The 21,357-nt window shown below is 39.8% G+C and overlaps 1 protein-coding gene across 1 annotated transcript in view; it reads left to right on the forward strand.

Annotated features, from left to right (window-relative positions):
* The window catches only part of PITPNM3 (PITPNM family member 3), a 110,131-nt gene that overhangs the window by 23,804 nt on the left and 64,970 nt on the right, over positions 1–21,357 (forward strand). Inside the window, exon 4 of the mRNA XM_059829530.1 lies at positions 20,466–20,513. Within this exon, the coding sequence (XP_059685513.1) occupies positions 20,466–20,513 (48 nt within the window). The remainder of the gene's footprint in view (positions 1–20,465; positions 20,514–21,357) is intronic.

The following is a 21,357-nucleotide window of genomic DNA, read 5'->3' on the forward strand; positions in this document are numbered from 1 at the left end:
ATGTATAACGGTGCTTGTTAATCAATCTAGCTTTTTAAAGAATTTGATGGATTTGTCCATTTTAAGAGTCTTTACAGGAGGCTTTTCTTTATGGATTTGCTACATGTAGTCAATCCTGAAGATATCTGTAAACAGGTCTATTTTATTATACAGGTATATAAAAGTAATGTTTATCTGAGTCACAAACTTCGTGATTACCTACCATGAGAATGATTTCTTTTTATAGTATTTAACTGACAGGTAGAAACAATACACACAGTGTATTTACAATTGTTAAATAGGTAATTAGAGAAGAAAAAACTTGTCTGTTTTGCATTTGCTATTAACAATGATATCAAGGCCTCACTTTGTTGCTTGGTGACTTCATTTGGAGTCAGAGATTCAATGGCAATTTGTAAGAGATACTCTATGTGTTGTAAATATGCCATTTTCTCTGCTACAAAGCAGCAAGAAAAATTAATGCGGTATTACATCAAATATGAATTAGTCTTCTAAATGACTTTCCAAGAACCAGCTATCCTTGCATTCTTGCAGATATTTCTCTATTTCTTCCAGGGCTGGCAAAGATTTAGAATGCTTATCTTCATTTTAACACCCATTATATGAGGATAGTTTTGTTTGGTTTTTTTCATAGTGCCCTTTGTGTTGGGCACTAAGGCAAGAATTTTAAGAGATTATTTTTAAGGGTTTCTGCTGTTAAGAAACAAAGCTGGTAAAAGGATTATTGTTTGCATTATGCAGTTGAATAGCTGCAGCAAAGAGAATGTGAGACCCAGGGTTGCATGGAAGATCTGTGCAGAAACAAATGAAGCAGTCCCCTGAGTTACAGTCCATCCTTCCTCATGCAAAGGATTTCTGTTTTCATTTAATCTAATTCTCTGTGATGTTTTGTAAAAGAAAGAATTCTCATCCATTCTCTTCTTTTACTTCATTTCTGTTCACACACAGCTGTCAGAAGAGGCTTTAGAGACAGTGTACCTAACTCAAAGCATTTGATGAATTGGCCTATGTGTGAGATGCAGCTACATTCTGATATTGCTTCATGTATGCTGCAACCATCCTGTGGCTTTTAGGTTACGGTTCATTGTGCTGATTTTGACCAGTCTTGAATAGAGATGTCGGGCAAGGACTGAAGTTGTTAAGAACTGGGCTAGCACAAGTCTAAGCCAGTATTACGTGTACCATATCTCATTATGCCAGAATGTGATTTCACTGCTTCAGTTACGCAAAAGAAAGTAGCTGTAATGCACACTGCCAGTTAGAAATTTTCCCTGATGCACCCCTGATAAAGACATCAGATTTCTAAATAGGTGAGGCAATTATGTGCATTTGCTTCTTTCCTCTGCCACCTTATACTCTCAGATTTAGTCCTATTGATTAGCTACTTGTTGATTATTTTTTATTCTTTTAAATTATTACTTTTTCTTTTTTCCTTACATGCGCTCATCTGTATCTTATCTTCATGGAATCATCTGCCAAATGCTGACAGGTTATATTGTAGTGTTGTTATCGCAGATAATTGTACAGTGCTTTTGTTACAGCTTAACGAGACTGAATAGTGCTACTGATTCAGCGATTTTAGAGAAGTCTGTGATTAGCAGCCATTGGATACAAATAATAAAGGCAAAGAGGGAAGGAGGAGCATGTTTGAAGGAAGACTATGTTGTCTTCTGTGCCACAGTAAAAAGATATTTCAGCCTTAGCCCAGTTGTTTGTAGTAAAAAATTAAAAGTTCAGATAAAGCTGGATTCTGTCTTTAAAAACATTATGTATAAAAGAGAAAGATGTCCTGTTTGGCTTCTTTCCCAGGGTACTTCACTCTTTCAATGGAAAGATGTGAGGAGTATGGTCTGCTGATTCAGGGAAACTTTTTTTTTTTCTTTTTCCCCCAAAGCTGGATTTACTGGCTCTCGGAGGATGATGAGCTCATTGGCTGTGGTTGCAGAGAGCTTTGTTACAATTGAATTGGTCTCTAGGGCCAGTGGTTTTTCTAGGTGCCTGTGCAGAGAGCAGAGCACTGGTTCTTTTTCATGGTTTAATAAATTGATTAATAAAGCACATAATTATGGTCTCTTTCAACAAATGAAGATGAATGAGAAGATGTAGTGTGCTCTGGGCAGAGCTGAAGACGCACTAGACGCTACTTAAGTAATGCTACAGTTCCAATGTGAGACAGACAAGGTCCTCAGGAACTTTATAAATGGCAAGTGTATAATTTAATTCAGTCATTACTCAGTATGACTGAGAGCACTTAACCAGCGCAACCTTTCTCGTCAGAGGTAGAAATAAGTCTTTGGGGAAAAACTGGCAGCAGCATTTAAATGTATTAAGTTTTCGTTACAGAAAATAACACAATCAGCAATCAAGCTGAATTCAAAACTCATACAGCTGCATAAATTATGTTGATGCAGATGCCCTCCCTGTTGTGGAACAAAAGCATTTTCACACATCATAGTCATGCATTTAAATTCACGCCTGGTGCAAAGTATCTGTCCCTTATGTTAAGGAAAATTGCATGTACTGAGCACTAGGAACAAATTCAGTTTGTTGGATTTCAGTGCTTTGCATTTCCTACAACTATCTTGAGTTCGTATCCTTACTTCAAGTATATATTGTTAATGTTTGTAAGGTTGAGGTTGTTGTTGGTTTGTTTTTGTGCTCTTGCCACAGTGCAGTGAAGGTGAGGTGAAGAAGTCTTTGCAAATATACAGCAAAGACTATGTGTATACATTGGATTCAATACATGCTTTATATTTCATTACTTGAGTTTCTTTATATTGGGAAATGAGGTTACTATTCATTTTAACTGGCAAACCAGGCAAATACGTGTTACAGAAAAAATATGTAATTCAATCCAAACTAGTAATCGACATGTAAACATAAACCTGTGTCAGCATTTCAAAGGGTGAAATGCTGGGGAAAAAATGCCATGGCTGGACTAGACATTACCCACGAGGTCAAAACGTGTTTGTTTGAGACCAAACCTGCGTAAGACTTAAAATAAGGTCACGTGAATAGGAGGGTTGTCCTCTCTCCCTCAGTTGCACATCTCTTGTTATATTTGGCCTATTTTAAATGCGGACTTGAGAGCTGGAAAGTGTTATAAGAGTTTAACATGCCATTTCTTCTTCTTTTCTCTCACAAACGCAAATTAATGTATGAGGGAATCCAGAAACGTCTGAAATGGATGAAGAACCACAGAGCTGCATAGGGAGATAAGTGCTTGCCATAGCAGTTGGAGATTAGCAGTCCTCCTATGATTCAGTCTTCATATACAGACAGCAGGCTTTATTGCTCTTTGCCATTCATTTTGTCACCTCCTTCCTTCCCCCCCCACCCCCAATCCGTCTTATTTTTCTAAAGAGTAGAAGAAACATGCAGCTGTCAAGGAATGGGCAATGCAGTTCAATGCCAATATATCTGGGCCTTGCCAGCTGACCAGCATCACACATCCATGAACATGAACCAGCTTTAATTACATTGAACTGCAGTGACAAAAAGGTTATGTTGTTCTGCAGCTTTAGTAGATCAGATTGCCCTTCCTGAGCTGGTAACTTCCACACTGGGGAATTTTATTCACCTCTGCCTTCCTAACTGATGAGCAGAAGCAGTTGGCATTTTCTGGATCGTTGCCACAGACAGAGCTGCTATGCATAAATTTGTGCAACCTACATTGCAACTTCAGGCCTCTTTTTTGGCCAGATCTAATAAAACATGCAAGCTTTATGATTTTTCTTGTGTTGAGTTTCTGCTTTTGTCTGTGGCTCTTTGGTTTTCTGCCTGTCCTCACTGAGCTGACAGCCATTGCTGGACAGCTCTGATTTTTGGCCTTCTTGCCAGAAATGCCCGGGAGGTTTCTTCTTGGCAAAGGTTGCTAGACTTTGCTTTTCTTGTACTGCCTTCTTTCACTGAGAGATGACATAGAAAGTGTCTGGAAAGGAGAAAGGTCTTCTGTACACCAGCTATATATCCCGCAAGTGTCGTGCAGCAAGGAAAAGAATTCCACCTATAGTTGACCTTAGTACGATTGCGGAAAAATTTCACAGTGGCTAAGGTGCTTGCATAATGACCGCATAAGTGGTCAAGCTGATCAACAAAGATATGCATCTTTTTCGTGACCACAGTAATGTTCCTTTCACTGCAGGCTGCACTCTTGCTACTATTTCTTGGTATAGCAAAATACTCCAACCAGGACTGACTGATCATGGCAAGATGGGAGAGGCAGCTGTGTTGAAATGGAGTGGTCTTTTTAGCATTTCCTACTTACTGTTTGTTTTCTCCAGTCAAAATTTGGAGAAATAAAAAAGTGTTTTGTTCAAGCCTCTGAATGGCGTTAACATTGAGGTACTGCTGTCTCTCCACGTAGTCATTATCACTACATGTTGCAGTTCATTGGTAGGGATTTTTGATTTGCTGAGCTCTGTGCTACCCTCTAACTGCTGATAGTGTCTCTTCACAAGAACAGCGGGAACATACGAAATTAAATAATTGCTTTGCAGAAAACAATTTGTCTGGAGACTGCTGAAGGTATCCAAACTCTCAGTTCATTAAGGACTGTGTTGTGTTGTTACTTGTGCTGCTACTTTCCATTCCTTTCTATTACTTCTTCCATCTGTTTTTTCTCTCAGTAGCATTTTTTAACACAACCAGTTCCCTCTTGAACAAAAGGAGACTGACTTGCCTTTTGAGGGACACTGAACTCCTTTCCTCTTGCCCAGGAGCTTAATTTTTCATTGTCTCTTGTTTAGCTCTGTGCTTTTTATAAAACAAAAATAGCCTTAGAAACCGTAAGAGCAGCAGATTTCCTAGCTCATTTGTAGCTTTTATGATGCAAGTGAGTGTTGGGACTTCTTTGTCCCTTGGCTGCTGCGAGGCAGTTTGGATGTGGGAAGTGTATCTGTTCAGTTGGCTGGCTGACATAGCAGATTTCACTTTCAGCCCTTCACTGAAGTGACAGGAGCCCAACACACCAGAAGGTCAGGATGGGCTATATTTCATTACAGTTGCCAAATATCCCAGACTAAGTTTGCAAAGCCAAGATTTCAGAATTCGGCAAATGCCAAGCTTGAGATCTTAATGCAATCTTTATGGATCTCCTTTGTCTATTTGCCCTGTCATACTGCTTTTAATTAGTCAGTAATGTGATGGGAATGCTTGGTATGTGTAACAGGTTTGCCTGCTGACCTTCACATGGGTAGAAAGAGAGCTCTTGTCTTTAGCAATGGTGGGAGAGTTCCTGAAGGAAAGTTTGTCTGGCAATGAATGGAAAGTGCTTGTGTATCTTTCTTGTCTGTGAATAGCTTTTTCCTACAAAAGCCTCTCTTTAGAAATTTAGAGAGATGTGAATATGGTCTCCAGAAAGACAGATGGATGTGTGAGTAGAAAGGTTGAAATGGTCTGTTTAGATTATGTGTTAAAATCACAATAGCAGGATATTTGCAGTAATGTGGATTTGTGGTGTAGTTGTGGGATAACAGGTAATTGGCATGTTCTTGTTTGGTCATTATTTCTTTTAAGGAAAAGAAATACACATCTTCGTAAGATGCAATAGAATTAGATAACACCTGAAAATCGCTGTGTGCCATTTCTGATTCTTTTGACTGTCTTTTCTCGCACAGCTTGCGCTTCTCAAGAGCACACAACTTCTGGCTTTCACCAGACAATGTACTTGATACCTGAGGGCAAATACACTTGAGGATAAAGTTTGTATGCTCATTAAAATGGCAACAGGTGACTCTTCTTGTCCTGAACCTTCTCAAAGTTATATTGCAGTAAAGCTATGAAATTACGTAAGACAAATAAGGGAACCTTGACCTCAGAACAAAAAGTGAAAACAAATCTGTTGTCTGGCTTTGACTCTTAGAAGACCATGTTCTGTGACAGGATGTAGGTTGACCTCCAATGTTTTAAGTAACAGGTGATGATTAAGAGCTCGTTTGGAAAGGAGTCAAGTTTTAGTGCTTTTCTGGTTCATAGAGAATTTATTGGAGATGTGTGGAAGTGTCTGCTTGCTTATGCACATCTGCTCTGATGAAAATGACTTTAATGTTTCCTTAAGGGGTTTAGCCAGGTCTGGGACCTGGCCAAGTGATACAGAGAACTGAGCATCTAGAACAACAGCTAAAATGTTAGCTGCATGAGTGCCAACAGTTGTAACCATCTGAGGTAATTTTGTGACCTCTAAGAAGCAAGTGGAGAGGCATTCTCGTTGTCAACTGTTACACTTCCCTCCTCCCCATGGCCCCACACTCCTGGTCCAGCCCCAAATAATTAATGCTTTTTGACACTGACTAGCTCTTAGCTGGATGTTCCAGCAAGGAGCTGATGGACTTCAGGGTCTACAGAGTCTGAACTATCATCTGTTTATGGAAGTAAATCTGCTTTGATAGGTGTGGCTATTGTTGAAGCGGGGAACGATGCTTACCTTGTATTTAAGAACTGGTGTATTTAAGGCCATGGTTACAACAGTATCATTCTGCAGATTTCTATTCCAGAGACAACCCCTAGCTACTCTGTTAAAGGGCCAAAGTCTGTGCTTGGTTACTGCATGGAGTCCCAGTAAAGTGACTGTGGTGTATGTTATTGCACATAAGGCAAAACATAAAATTTGGCACCTTATTGGTGAAACACTTCTGATACTGACAGGCATTATTTGTAATTAATTGCAGTAAAAGGAAAATGGATCACGACTGAATAGTGGATACTCTATTAAAAATTAGACCCTTGTTTTCTAACTGTAGAGTCAATGCTTGACATACCTCACAAAATACTATTTTTTACACTAGCACGAATGTAGTGAGTGCTCTGTTGCCTCTGAAAAGAGTCTAACTGAAAAGTTGATGAAAATTAGAATGACTAATACTTACCTTTTCTGACAACTGATTTTGCACGTGTGTGTTTTTAAGCAGTTCCTGCTTAAGTGCAGTGGGTTTAATTGTGTATTACCTTCTGTTTAATTTGTTTCATTCTTGTTCAGGTGCCTGAAGCTCCTGTGCTTTAAGGTTGGTTCAACTTAAGTGAAATTAATGTGCCTACACTTGGTGCAGAGTAGATTTGTGTCTTACGCAGGAGTTTGGTAGTCAAGCTTTCATTTTTTTCTTTCATCTCTTCTGACACTCTGTCTTCCCTGCAGCTCATACTCAAACATACTGAGACATATACTTTATTGAGTTACCTACTATAGATCACATTTGAAAATGTGGGATTTCTTTAAGCTTTCTTCACCCCTAACTGAGGGTATGTTTTCTTCACCCCCAACTATGAGGGTATGTTGGTGTAAACTTCTAACTTGCGTTGATTCATTGGGATATGCAATGCTATTTCACACCAAGGTCTCCTGGTAGCACAGAATAACAGCTGGAGCAGGTCCTGGAGGCTGGAATTCAGGTGAATGAATTCATTGTGAGCTCCTTATGACAAGATGGTCGTGTTATTGAAGATTCTAGTGCAAGGGTACACCTAAGAGGATAGCAATAGCCTTTCAAGTAGGTTGTATCTTTTGAATGATTTGGAGGACCTTTTACATCTCAGTCACTTTTTTTGCATGTACAGAATTCAGAAGATCTTGGTATCTAGGATGATTGCCACATCATGAAAAGACCATGGAGAATTAGGAGATTATAGTCACACTATGTTTTGTTGATGAGTGTGTCAAGTGTCTGGCTGGCCCACTGAAGAGAGAAATCAACGAGGATATTACCCACAGTACTCAAACAAGAGCTTCCAAGACTGAAGTGTGGAGTAGTATACCATATGAAAGGAAGCTCTACAGGGTCAGTTGATCCATTGTGACAGGTGAAAACTGTTCCAAAGGGGTGGGTGATAATAGCCTCCATTGCCCTCAGCTGGTTGAAGGGGATTTGGTTTCAGATCCTGGATTCTGAAATAACCATTATAAATTCATACAGGATATTTACAAATTTCACTGTTCTCTCTTGATTCATCATTCCACCCTTTGCTATGGAAAGTACATTTATATCTTAAAGACAATTTTTTTTTTTTTTGGTCCTACTAAGATGGTCTATCACTCCCCCTTCTCAGTGGAACAGGGGGAGAAAATACAATAAAAAGCTCGTGGGTTGAGATGAGGGCAGGTACGTTACTTATCAATTATCATCACGGGCAAAACAGACTCTACTTGAGGAAATTAATTTAATTTATTGCTAGTTAATTGTAACAGAGTAGGCTAGTGAGAAATAAAACAAAACTAAAACCACCTTCCCCCCACTCTTTCCTTCTTCCCAAGCTTGACTTCATTCCCAACTCTTCTACCTCCTCCCCCCTCCCTGAGCAGTGCAAGGGGATGGGGAGTGGGTGTTGCGGTCAGTTCTTAACACTTCATCTCTGCTGCTCCTTCCTCCTCATGCTCTTCCTCTGCGCCAGCCGGGGGTCCCTCCCATGGGATACAATCATTCATAAACTTTTTTAGTGTGAGTCCTTCCCTCAAGCTGCAGTTACTTGAGAACTGCTCCAGCATGGGTCCTTTCCACAGGGTGCAGTCATTTAGGAAAGGTCTGCTCCAGCGTGGATCCCCCATGGGCCACAAGTCCTGCCAGAAGACCTGCTTCAGTGTGGGCTCCTCTCCATGGGCCACGGTTCCTGCCAGGAGCCTGCTCTGGCATGGGCTTTCCACAGGTTGCAGCTTCCTTCAGGGCACATCCACCTGCTCTGGTGTGAGGTCCTCCACAGGCTGAGGGGTGGATATCTGTTCCACTGTGGTCCTCCATGGGCCGCAGGGGGACAACCTGTGTCACCATGGTCTCCTCCACGGGCTGCAGGGGAATCTCTGCTCCAGTGCCTGGAGCACCTTCTCCTCCTTCTTCTTCACTGACTTTGGTGTCTGCATAGTTGTTTCTCTCACATTTTCTCACTTCTCTCTCTCACAGCTGTTGCATAGTGCTTTTTGCACCTTCTTAAATATGTTACCACAGAGGCGCTACCACCGTCGCTGATGGGCTCAGCTTTGGGCAGTGGTGGGTACATCTTGGAGCTGTCTGGAGCTAGCTCTGTTGGATATGGGAGCAGCTCCTTTTGTCTTCTCACAGAAGCCACCCCTGTAGCTCCCCACTACCAAGACCTTGCTACGTAAACAAAATACAATTACTTAACTTTCTGTAAAACGGTTTGAAATCCAGTTCTACCAGATTTGTAGCAGGGGCTTGAACTTGGTCTTCTTTTTGAGGGGTTCCATAAATGCTTGTCTGTTGGCTGTTTTGTAGTGAGTTTGTCCCTCCTGAAATCTTTGGGGGGGGGAGAATCACATTTCTGTGGATAGTTTTGGTTTTAATTCTTTTGCATTTTCCAAAATGTAAACATTAAAAATCCATAAATGCACACACACAAAAAAAAGTGAAACAGGCAAAACGCCAATGAACCTTGACTGTTTCATTGTTTTAAAACTTAATTTGTACAACAGGCTTAAGGCAGTCATCTTTAGTTACCCAATCACAGCATCCTTAAATTGGTAGGATTGGAATTGTCAACATGCTTCTCATGCCTGAAGCCAAGAAGATATTCTAAAGTCTACCACATACCCTGGGCTGGCATTAGTGGTATTTTTGTAGAATATAAAGTAAATAAGCAAGCAAGCAAACAAATAACATCGTAATTTCTGTATTTCAGCTTGCCACAAAGGATGACTATTGATTTAATATGCGCTAATTAAATTTTAAGAGGTGGGTGTTGGCCTCTTCTCCCAAGTGACGAGTGACAGGACAAGAGGAAATGGCCTCAAGTTGTGCCAGGGGAGGTTCAGACTGGATATTAGGAAAAATTTCTTTACTGAGAGAGTGGTGAGACACTGGAATAAACTGCCCAGGGAAGTGGTGGAGTCACCCTCCCTGGAGGTATTCAAGGAATGTGTAGACGTGGCATTGTGGGACATGGCTTAGTGGGCATGGTGGTGGGTTTTTTTGGTTGATGGTTGGACTTGATGATCTTACAGGTCTTTTCCAACCTTAGTGATTCTGTGATTAGTCAATTTTGTCAGCAATATGCTACTATTTTACTTTGCAAATCCAGCTAATTGAATTAAAATGCTTCAAATGAGGATGAATTCTCATTTAGGCAATTGACAAAATGCAATTTAGGTTTTTAGTTGTTTAAAACATAACTGACTGTAAAATGCCTGTGAAATTCACTTTTCCTGTGCTTCATATGCCACACATACAGACTGATGGATTGCTTTACTGGTAACCAGCAAAATAGATGGACATGATCAGCTTTCACAAGTGGAAATTTTCATATCAGGTGAGTGAAAGGCCTTTCTTGGTCCCATTGCACAAGACCAAGTTACTCAGATCTTTTCATCTTCTAATGCATTGATTGTCTATCTGGAAAACAGTGCTGACAGTAATATCGCTCTCTTTCTGGGACTTCTTTGAATTGTTGATTTAGATTAAACTTTTATTCTTCACATCCAGCACATTACAAGATACTGGTTTGGAGCTGGGAGGTGCTACTGTTGCGCAAGTTTTGTTAGGTCTGTGTATGGAAACCTGCAATTTCTACCCTTTCTGCTTCACCTAGGATTGAGCTGTGCAATTCCTACTGATTTTTTAAAAAAAAAACAAATTCTGAGCTTCTTACTTTAAAACCTAGGTAGAATTGTTCTCCAAAGACTGTGGCTTATGAATGGTAGACTATAAAATTCTGTTGAATTCACGGCATGCACTATAACTCCCCACCACTCTGGCTATTCTTTGTAATTCCCCTTTAAAAAAATATTCCCTGAGATCTCAAGTACGGTAAATACATCACTGAGTGATGATTTTTTTTTTTACCCTCTGATACCATATCTCTTGGATCTCATCTCTTTCCATCTAGCAAAAGGGGAAAAAAGTCTGTTTTATATGTGAAGCAGCATATTTCTAAGAGATGATGGGCAATTTCCTGTTGATGCCCTCAACTGCTATCTCTGTTCTCCTGTCATAATGTCCACAAGGCACTGAACAGACCTGGAAGACTAGAATAATGCTTTTGGTTAAGATTAAGTTTTATATACATCTGTGGAGTAAGCTAATTCATAGAATCAGAATATTTCAGGTTGGAAGGCACCCATAAGGATCATCAAGTCCAACTCCCTGCTCCTCGCAGGACTACCTAAAACTAAACCATATGATTAAGAGCATCGTCCAGTTATACTATTGTATTTCACACTAATTTGAAACAAGCATTACTACAGCATATTTATACTTGCAGAAAATATGCAGCAGTCATCTCTCAATTGCAGTGCTTTCTGATGCAAGTACCTTTTGATCCTTTGCAGAGACTACTGTAAAGAGTTACCCTGGTGAAGAAACTAGACTTACACCAGTAAAATGGAGAGCAGAATCTGTCCTACTAGGTTTTAGCAGAGACTTACTGCATGGAAGGGATGGTCAGTCATTGGCTACTTCCACAATAGTACGTTGGACACCCTTGTGCTTGGTGCTTCCATTGCAATTCTAAAGCCCTAGGACTCACAATAGCTTTTGTTGCACTACTTGGAATTAATCTTTTCTGTTGTCTTGTGTGCACAAGGCTGCTATAAAGACTTAACTCGATGACAGTGATTCTTACTCTGTTTTGAGAAAGTTTGTTTTGGTTTGGTTTGCTTTTCAAAGTGCAGTGAGCTCCCATAAATTGTATTGGGCATTCAAGAGCATTAAGCACTTACGAAAATGCCTTTGTCATTGTCCCAGACCTCTTGGATCTCTAGTTAGGCTAATGTGATGCAGCACAGGGTAAGACAACACCAGACAGAAGGGTAGGATACACTGACAGCAGCTACAAAAATTTACCCTAATCTCACCCTGTAGTGGAAGGTAGAGATAGGGAAGTGAATGAGAAAGTAATTAATATTTTATTACTTAATAGGGCATAAGCAGTTCTTAATTTGGCTGTGGAACAGTATTGCTTTATCTTTCCATCAAATTAAGAGTCTAACCAGTCATGTCTTATGGAGAATCGTTAACATGAGAGAGAAGTAATTCATCAGCTTCAGGAGATTTGTCTTCAAACTTTCAACTGGGTTGTTGCTAAGTAGATAACAAATCCTAAGTATAAGAGGAGAGTTTAGCTACATCACTCTCCAGATTGATTTTGTTTTTTTTTTTTTTTTTTTCCCCAGAAGGAGAAAGACTTTGTAGTCTGGAAACCATCTATTGTTTCTCATAAAATGAAATTCATCTTGGTTTAAGTCAATAAGAAAGCTCATACAGTGTTTAAATCTGTACCTATGGTGCTTGGTTAGGAGTCAACCAGAGCCTGCAGCTCCCTGTACAATGGTTAAATACACTTTTGGCAAGGAAAAATGCCAAGGTGCTAGCAATCAGCCCTGAGTTAACTGCAAAGTATGGCAGGAAGGCAGCTGTTAATTTGATTTTTAAGGTCAGTTTTTTCAGGCAAGATTGATGTTGGTTTTTTTTTCCCCTCTTTTGTTTTCTTTCCTTGTATAATTTGTGTATTTGTATAATTTCCTTATATAATACTGTGAAATATATATATATTTCCTACTCACTTGTTTCTTTCCTGTGTATAAAACCTGTAGAGATGAAATCAACTTATTTCTTTTCAGCCTAACTATATGTGGTCTTAATTGTTTTGTTGAATTTTGCATTTCTAATGTTAAAAAAAAAAAAGTTAGATTTGATGGTTAGGTCAAGAGAATAAAGAACAAATATTACAGATATGCCAACTTGGCTGTGAATTAGCATTTTCCACTTAAATGGGAATGGTTAATTTTTTGCATTGAATGGTTTAGACTTTTTGTTAAGATACTTGTCAGTTGTGATGTGGATACTAACCCATAGTATCTGAAATTACAAGCTATATTGAGTTGGATCCATTAAATTCCTACAGGAAGCTAGTGCTTCTATGCAAGACTGGGTGCATTCTAAGATGTTTTTAGCAAGCTCTTCATCTGGTCTCATTTTTCATTGGCTCACTGATTCAGTCTCCTTTGCTACATCTGCCATGCGTCTCAAAGGTTCTCCAACATTTATGCAGTGGTCAAAACAATATAACAGAAAAATCTCTACACGCTCATGACTCTGCTTTCAGTATAGTGATTTTTGCCTTGTGCTAGTGTTGCTCGCTCTCTCTCCTCTGAAGGCTGCCTTGCCTAATTTTGTCCACAGTGAATGTTCTCCATAAACAAACTGCTCTCTTCCTTCCCCCCATTAGCATGTGATCTCCCCCTCCTTGTCATGTCCTCCTAGAGTCATATAATTAATTAAAGGGTGTTTGTACATAGCTGACTGTAGTGTTTACACTGCTATTAAATTTATTGCAGTAGCATCTGTCACTGCCTAATAATGTAAAGAATGGCAAACAGAAAATTTGGCTTTGTGGAGTGAACAGTGGAAGGGAAGGATGGAAACTAGAACAGCCAACAGTGTTCCAAGGCACATCAGATGGCTCATATAAAGAACAGATTTACTTCTAGCAGCAGGTTTTAGAGAGAAGCAGTGAACTGGATTTCTGCACATCATCCATGGGAGCAGTTTATACTAGGGCAGGTTACCAGTGTTCTGCAACTGCCATCGTTTAATTTTGTGATGCTGTATGTTCTAGAATACAGCTCAGCAAGTGCATGCAAAATGAAGGAAACTTAAACTAGCCACTAAGATATTTTTTAGCTGAGAGCTGAGTCCTGCTACAGAGATTATTGCTTTCCTTGCAGTCCCTCCACAGATTCCCTTTTCCTTTTTCGACCTGTATTAAGGTCTGGTCTACATGCTGAAATCAGCATGTGTTCTTGCATCAGTTTCATTGGGCCTGGAGTTTCCCTGGCTGCCATTCCCATCCAGAGGGTCTTACCACCTGTAGGTACATTACCTCCTTTCCTCTCCCTCTACTTTCCCAAGTTTGACATAATTGTGCTCACACCAGTGTTACATTTGCCATGGCATTAAAAAAAAATATTAACAAAACAGATTTTTCTATTTAGAAGTTATAGTTTGCAATATTCTTGCTGGGGTGAAAGCCACGTTCTAAAGTGGTGCGTGAACATTGTTTGTTCCAGTGGTATGATTATGTTGTTAAATGAATTCAGATGATTAGAACAGAGAAAGTCATGCATATCATAAAGCCTACTGGCACTCCAGTAGTTAATGTTGCAAGACTGGATGTGTGAGGAAGAAGGCAAAGAAGGATCCCTCTAATATCTCACTGTTGCTGAGGCACACAGCTCTGTTCTGCTGTGCTGTCCTCTGATGCTGATCCCATTAACAATGTAATCCCAGGGGCGAGCAAAACAAGAGACAAGAGTTATACAAAATGCCCTCTGGCATCTCAGGAGCACAGATCTGCAAAGATACAAGTGTGTGTAATGACTATGTACCAGAGCGTGACACTAAAGGTAAGTTTGTGAGTCTTGTTTTTACCTGCAGCTACTTTCTCTGGTGAATAGATACGTTTATTTCTACTGGTGTTACCAATCCTTTGTGGGAATGTAAGGTGCATTCTGCTTTGGTTTCAACACTGCCCAAAAAACTGCTCACTAATTTTTTTTGTAGCATTGCAATAGCTGGTAGCACACAGCTAGAGTAATTGCAGATCACCTTTTAATTCCAGGCCAGAGAAATGGCAATTTTTTGCAGATTCTGTGGCAATTAGTGTGTGATGAAAATATCTGGACCCCTCTGACGAGCATAGTTAACGCTCCTTTAGAGCATAGAGTTCCTACTGCCTTAATTTCACTAGCATGATTTTGTTTGATCAAGAATTTGGTGAGACTCCTCATAAACTAAACTGCCTTGATTAATTTGTCTCTAAATTTGTCTAAACATCTCAGCCCTTTAGTAGTCTAGTGGTTAATCAGACATGACATTTTCCGATCAAGCTTTTTCCTCCAAGTTTTTCCCATCCTATCAGAGTAAATGTCTTCAGAAGGGTAATTTAAAATATGCAGGTCTGCATTTCAGCCTAGGTTCATATTCCTTGAACCTATTTAGGGATGAGTATGTGAAGAGAAACATAATGTGATTTAGGGGGCCTTTAGACTTGCATTGTAGTCTGTGCTGTGGCATGTATCCTGAAGCTGGAGAACATTTCACTCATGAGAAGGAGGAGGAAATGAGAAGAGAACCTAAGTCTAGAAACCTGTGGCTGAAAGACATTAATGAACCTACTTCTCTGGATCTGCCTTCTTAGGAACCACCTTTTGTGAATGTTTCTGAAAGTGGATAACATCAAATTTTAATTACGTGCCGGAAAGAACTTTTGTGTCAACAAGTTTTAGGGGCTAGACTTTACAAGATGTCTAACTGTGGTGTCTGAAAGTTCAAAGCTATCAAAGCTCACAATCTAAGCATAGTTTAAGATGGTTTTGAGATCTCTGAATTTCTAAAGAAATTTCTAAAGAAATTCAGAAATTCATGGCTGCCTTTGCTTATTTCTTGTTATCAATAAAGCAAACACCTGTGCTTAAAATATCATGTGTGCTGTGAAATAACAGATTGTGAAAAATTGGATGTCTTTTGCACCTAGTAATTTCAAGCACTTTTGAAATTTTAAGCAAATATATCCCCTGTGCCAAAGCCAACAGTCATATTTACTATAGTAGATTGCTGAATTGGGCCCATAAGCTCTCAGAACAGGTCTTCAAAACAGCTCAAAGAAAGATTTTTATTTTTTTTTTCCTTCCCCCCCACCCCCAAGAGCTCAACATAAAAAAAAAATTGGAGGGCAAATTTTCAGAATATTTGATGCTTAAAAAGGAAGCCCTGAGCAGAGTGGGTGATGAGCTGTGAAGGCAGCATGTCCCTTGCTGAGTTACTGTAAAAAGCACTCTGCAGCCTCTTTGAGAAGAATCTGAGTGCGGGGATTACCTGGAGATGCTGACTTAGTGTGTTTATGCTTAGCGTCATAAACTTGAAGCTCTGTATTTATATCCCTACTAACAAGGATTTAGCTTCCCCTGAGAAAAGATATTGTCACTTCTGACCATTTTTCCCTTTCTGCCTTTCCCAGGAATACACTGCTTTGCGCATAGCTGGTTATGTGCTTTATGCCTATTTTGCTGGAAGATTCAGAGGATAGAGGAGATAAGCAAGAATTTTAGGAGCTATATGAGCTTTTAGAATTTTTAAACCAATCCAATCAGCCCAAAAGTTAAATTATTCCAACTGCATCTCTTAACAACCATGGAGACAAGCCTGTTCTCCTGATTATTTTTATGTAATTGTGAATGTTTAAAAATTAGGTTTATAAATTATGTAGATCTTCACTGGTCAGAGGCTGTGAAGTGAAAGGAGATGATATACAGCTGAATGTGCAATTTGCATTAATCTGCTCAGCAGGTGACTGAATTCTCTTAGTAAAGGAACCTTTTCCTTGCATGCACACACATACTGCAGTGATGTGGAGGTGATGAATTCTCTGGAGGACTACGGGAATAGAAAGGACGAGAGATTACTGGCAAATAGGATAACACAGGGAAGACTCAGCACAGACTCAGAAATGTAGGGCTAGGTGGAAGCTCAGAAGAGCTTTCACTCTCACCTGCATTACTGAGGCAGGGTAGGGAATATTCAGCCAGCTCCCATATCTCCTGGCAGTAGTTGGTACTGTAGCTTCTTGCTTCTTAGCTTTGAATGTGAGGATAGCAGCGTTCTGAGAACTGTTCCACTATGACTCTAGCTCCCAGCTGGCTAATGATTGCGCATCACCTGTTTGTTTTATTAGCCACTTTTCACACTTTCCAGTCTACTTTGCTTGCTGGTTTCTGCTGGGCTTTTGAGGCCTTACCTTTAAGCTGGAAAGGAATTTGTAGCAAGTACTTTACTATATTTGAACAATCCCTGTTGTGGTAGTACTCTGCTAAGATGGTCTCTGTTCATTGAAGTGTGTGAAACAGGGCAACAGTATTCTCACATCTTCATGGAATCCCTGTGAAAGTTCAGTGCAAGATCAAGGAATATGTAAAAGGAGAAAGAAAAAGAAACTACTATCAAACACCTATCTGAAAAATGTCATGAAAATATTGCAGGCAATATTGTTGGGGTACTAGTGTTTATCAACCCTGCTGCCCTTTTGTGAAGACAGGTAAAAGTCTATGACCTACAAACTGGCACAGTGCGCTTTTTTGGGGGGCTGTTACCATTAACATCAACAAAGAACAAATTAAGGCAATGCTTATACTTAGAAATAATGCAAGTTTGTAGGAAAGAAATTAAAAACAGATTATGTGGGGGTACTTAATTTTTTTGGCAGATTGTTTCAGTGGTCGTATGGGATTCCATAAATGTTTCAGTACTTTGTAGAGCAGCTTGCAAGAGTGCTGAGAAAAACCTGAGAAAATGAGTGTACTTAATCTTCACATGCTGGGTCAAATTTTGAAAAACTTGTGATAGATAACTTTTCTTACTCCCCCCTGCTACCACCATGAAAGCATTAAACAGCAAGGTTTTGTCTGGAGTCGCACTAACCCTGGCAGTTCCTAGTTTTTGAGGGGCAGATGGGTATGACTATCTCAACTATTCAGCATTCATCTTGCAGATCATACATGAGTTTGAAGCAAGGTACTGAGTCTGAAAGAAAGCTGAAGAGCTTTTGTAGAAACAAAATCTAAGCCTAGATTTATAAAAAACTTGAGGCATATTTATGTCCCCTCTATCACATTTGGTGATAGTTGTGGTTTAACCCCAGCCAGCAGCTCAGCCCCACACAGCTGTTTGCTCACTCTCCCCCAGTGGGATGGGGAACAGAATTGGAAGGGTAAAAGTGAGAAAACTCATGGGTTGAGATAAAGACAGTTTAATAGGGAAAGCAAAAGCTGCATGTACAAGCAAAGCAAAATAAGTAATTAATTTACTAATTCACACCCACAGGCAGATGTTTAGCCATTTCCAGGAAAGCAGGGCTTCATCACACATAATGGTGACTTGGGAAGACAAATGCTAAAACTCTGAAGGTCCTCCATTCCTCCTTCTTCTCCCCAGCTTTCATTGCTGAGCAGGATGTCATATGGTATGGGATATCCCTTGGGTCAGTTGGGGTCAGCTGTCCCAGCTGTGTCCCCTCCCAGCTTCTTGCCCACCCCTAGTCTACTCACTGGTGTGGCAGTGTGAGAAGCAGAAAAGGCCTTGACGCTGTGCATGCATTGTTCAGCAAGAGCTAAAAACATCCCTGTGTTATCAATACTGTTTTCATCACAAATCGAAAACATAGCACCATACAAGCTGCTATAAAGAAATTTAACTCTATCCCAGCCAAAACCACTGCAATTTAAAAAAACCTTGAGAAATATCTGTGTCCCTTCTATCGCATTTCTTTGCTGCACTTGCTCTTTAACACTATGTGCTGTGCCTGCAAAGTGATGGTCATTCCATCCAGGCAGTGGCAGGAATGTGATGGGAGCTTTTTACAGAAAAAGAACTAGAAAACATGCATGAAAACATGGGGCAGACCTAGAATTTATTGACTTTTATATACTACTTAGCATCTGAAAGCAAGTGTTTTCTTTCTGGTGTTTTTGTTTTGCCTTCATGCTTTTGTTTAATTTTTTTCACTGACCTCTTCTTATTTTTCTCTTTTAAACAGTGAAAAATGTGGGACAGGCATGGTAACACATACTGAAAGACCTAAATCTAGATGTTAAAAACTTTGAATATAAGTTGAAATTTGTTAGTAAAGCTTTAAATTAAAGTAATCATCTGTTTTTGAAACCTACCGAATAAAAATGAATTTCAATTCTGTAGTGAAAGTGGCTTCACTTTCCATCAAGAGCTGTTCTTTTGAGATGGAGAATTTCTAACTGTGCAGCCATTTAAAGCTGTCGTGGGAAGGAGTTTTCTTCACGAATCCCATTGTTTTCCAGTCATGTAGTAAATCACAGAGTTGTGTATATAAGCATTTCAGAAGGCTGGTCTGTGCTCTTGACATTGAGGCCTGGTTTTTGCTTTTAGCTCTCGCATTCATGAGAGCTTCACTGGTTCTTCCCAAGGCAATGACTGAGGGCTGCTTTGCCTCAACAATTACTTTCCCTGTGAGCTATTGCAGGTAATACGTCCTCCCTAATAAGCTGAAAGCAGAAAACAGTTGTGACCCAAGTTCTTTGGCAGAACAACAGTCTGTGAATTGCCCTGGTGAGTAACTGAAAATTGAAGAGATTGTATGTGAAGTTTGGAAAGCAGTTAATTCAAATCACACTCATTCCTCGAAAGTCAGGTACCAAGGTGGTCTCTTTGCTCACAGTTTCAGCATAAAAAATGGAGAAGAGCAGATTTATATGCTGTATGTTGAAGGGCCTGTCACTTTTTCTTTTTCTTTTTACTCCCTTTAAAAGCCAAGTTGTCAATTGTGATACCTGGGGCATCTGAAGAAGAGGAGAATAGTGGCAGAGCTTTTATTCTGTACTGCTGCATCCATCAGAGGAGTTAAAAATTATAATTATTTATTATAGATTAACCCTTAGTGGGGTTTAGTGTAACAGCATTTTTAATCCATGGGATGAAGAACAGTGCATGCAAGTTCTGTAGTATTCTTAAGGCACTGGGCAGAAGCTTTCACTGAACACAAGAAAATCAGTGGGAAGGCGATTACAACACGTGCACTGTTTTATTCACATATCATGGAATGCCACCAGCTTTCCTGGTCCTTGTCATTTGACTGGTCTCTTTTTTGTTTCCAAATACATAGAATGTAACGTTGCCTCTGTTGTTTATTCAGACTGTGTCTCAGCAGAAGAGTGCCATCTTTATTGCTTTGTTGAATATACTCAAATGGTAGGTAGGCTTCAGGAAAAAGAGTAAATTTGCCTAGACCTCTGAAGAAGGAATCTATAGAAGGGATTAAGAGAGCTGTGATTAAGAGAGCTGTGTTCCCATCCCAGCTCTGATGGTAGCTGTGGGCTGTTACTGTTGGGCTTTCATTTCTGTTGTGGTGGAATGATGGCAAAGGTGTTTACCCTCCATGGTAGAAATGGCCTGAGTGCTGTAGGTCTTTATCTATATGCACAAATAAAATGAAAGGCCCTTCTATTCCCATATCCTTGTGTCTCTGTATTTTAGGTTTTTGTATTTAGATCTGAGAAAATCCCTTTGTACTTGCAGCTTTCCTTGGACAGGTGGACTGTGGGAGGAAATGGAAGGACAGAGACATTCTTAAAAACACTGCTAATTAAATATTTGGAATAAGGCTTTTGTGTTGCTAGATAAGTTATGCTGATTCTTAGTTATTTAGAGATTCAGTGGCTAATGCTACAGGTAATAATAGATTCCTAGCTACAGTTTCATTGCTTATGATGCCTTTCTTGAAATGAAAAGTAAAATCTGGCTTCTAGACTAACCATTTTGATGAATAGATTAGAGCAGTTTCAAGTGTATCATATGCTGAGCTATTCCCACTGAAGCCAATGGGAGTTTTAGGAATAAGCATAGTGATAACTGCAAAATACTTACTGCAATACAGTAGAAAAAGTAAAGAGCTTGATGTCGATGTAAAGCAATCCTGTTTCACATTGTGTTTTTTTCCTTTTGCAGGTGAAGAGTCTGCATTTTGCTCATCTGCTTTTCTACAGGAAAAACAACGTGAGTTGAAGTTCTTTTCATTTTTCTTTGTACCAAGGCTGTTCAACAACTAGAGATAATAATAGAATAGAAATGTTAACCAGCACAGGTCTGGTGTTATGTTAAGTTGGGAAGGGAGATGGGTGTGGAGGGACTAGAATTCTTTTGAGTTTTGTTTTAAATGTATTTGTTTTTAATGTGGATTATGAAAGTGTACCAAGAAAGTGCCTGTAACATTATGTAACACATCACATAGTGCCTTAGAGCGTTGGCTAGAGTGGCAGAAGTGGAGCACTGGAGGGTGAAGCTGCTGGTATACGTGATAGCTCATACAGGACAGTACAATTTGGCTTGATTTGGAGTGTAGAAGCCTTCAGTGCTTTGTGCTCTGGACTTCCTTCTCCCATCTCTGCTTAAAGAGATGCAAGAGGTGTTGCTGTTGAAGTTTCTGAATGCTGTAGGAATGAAAAGTAGTGCCATGCCTGGCATTGCTAGTGTTCCTCTGCCGCTGGTGCCCCACTTTGAGGAGTGTATTCATGTGTCACGGTGCTGTTGATATTTCTGTGCTTTTGCATTGCTTGCTAAAGAGAGCAAATTGGCTTATAGAAGTAAGTGGTGTTAATGAGGGTGTTTTCTTTCATCACAGTTCTCTATGGGAACAATTGTTGTTGCCCTCATTGACTTCACAGTGAAATGACTGTTCGCTATTCCTGCAACTGTGTTCATAAGCACATGCTATCACTTTGTGCCAACCTCTTCCCCTTTGGAAATCATGCTTTGCTCATCAGGCCTGGTCTGAGAACTGGAGCTGAGGAGCACTTGGAGTCTAGATCCTCAGCTAAACCCTGTGTGTTGCTTCTACTCC

Source organism: Gavia stellata, chromosome 25 (genome assembly GCF_030936135.1).
Source record: "Gavia stellata isolate bGavSte3 chromosome 25, bGavSte3.hap2, whole genome shotgun sequence".
Taxonomy (NCBI): domain Eukaryota; kingdom Metazoa; phylum Chordata; class Aves; order Gaviiformes; family Gaviidae; genus Gavia; species Gavia stellata.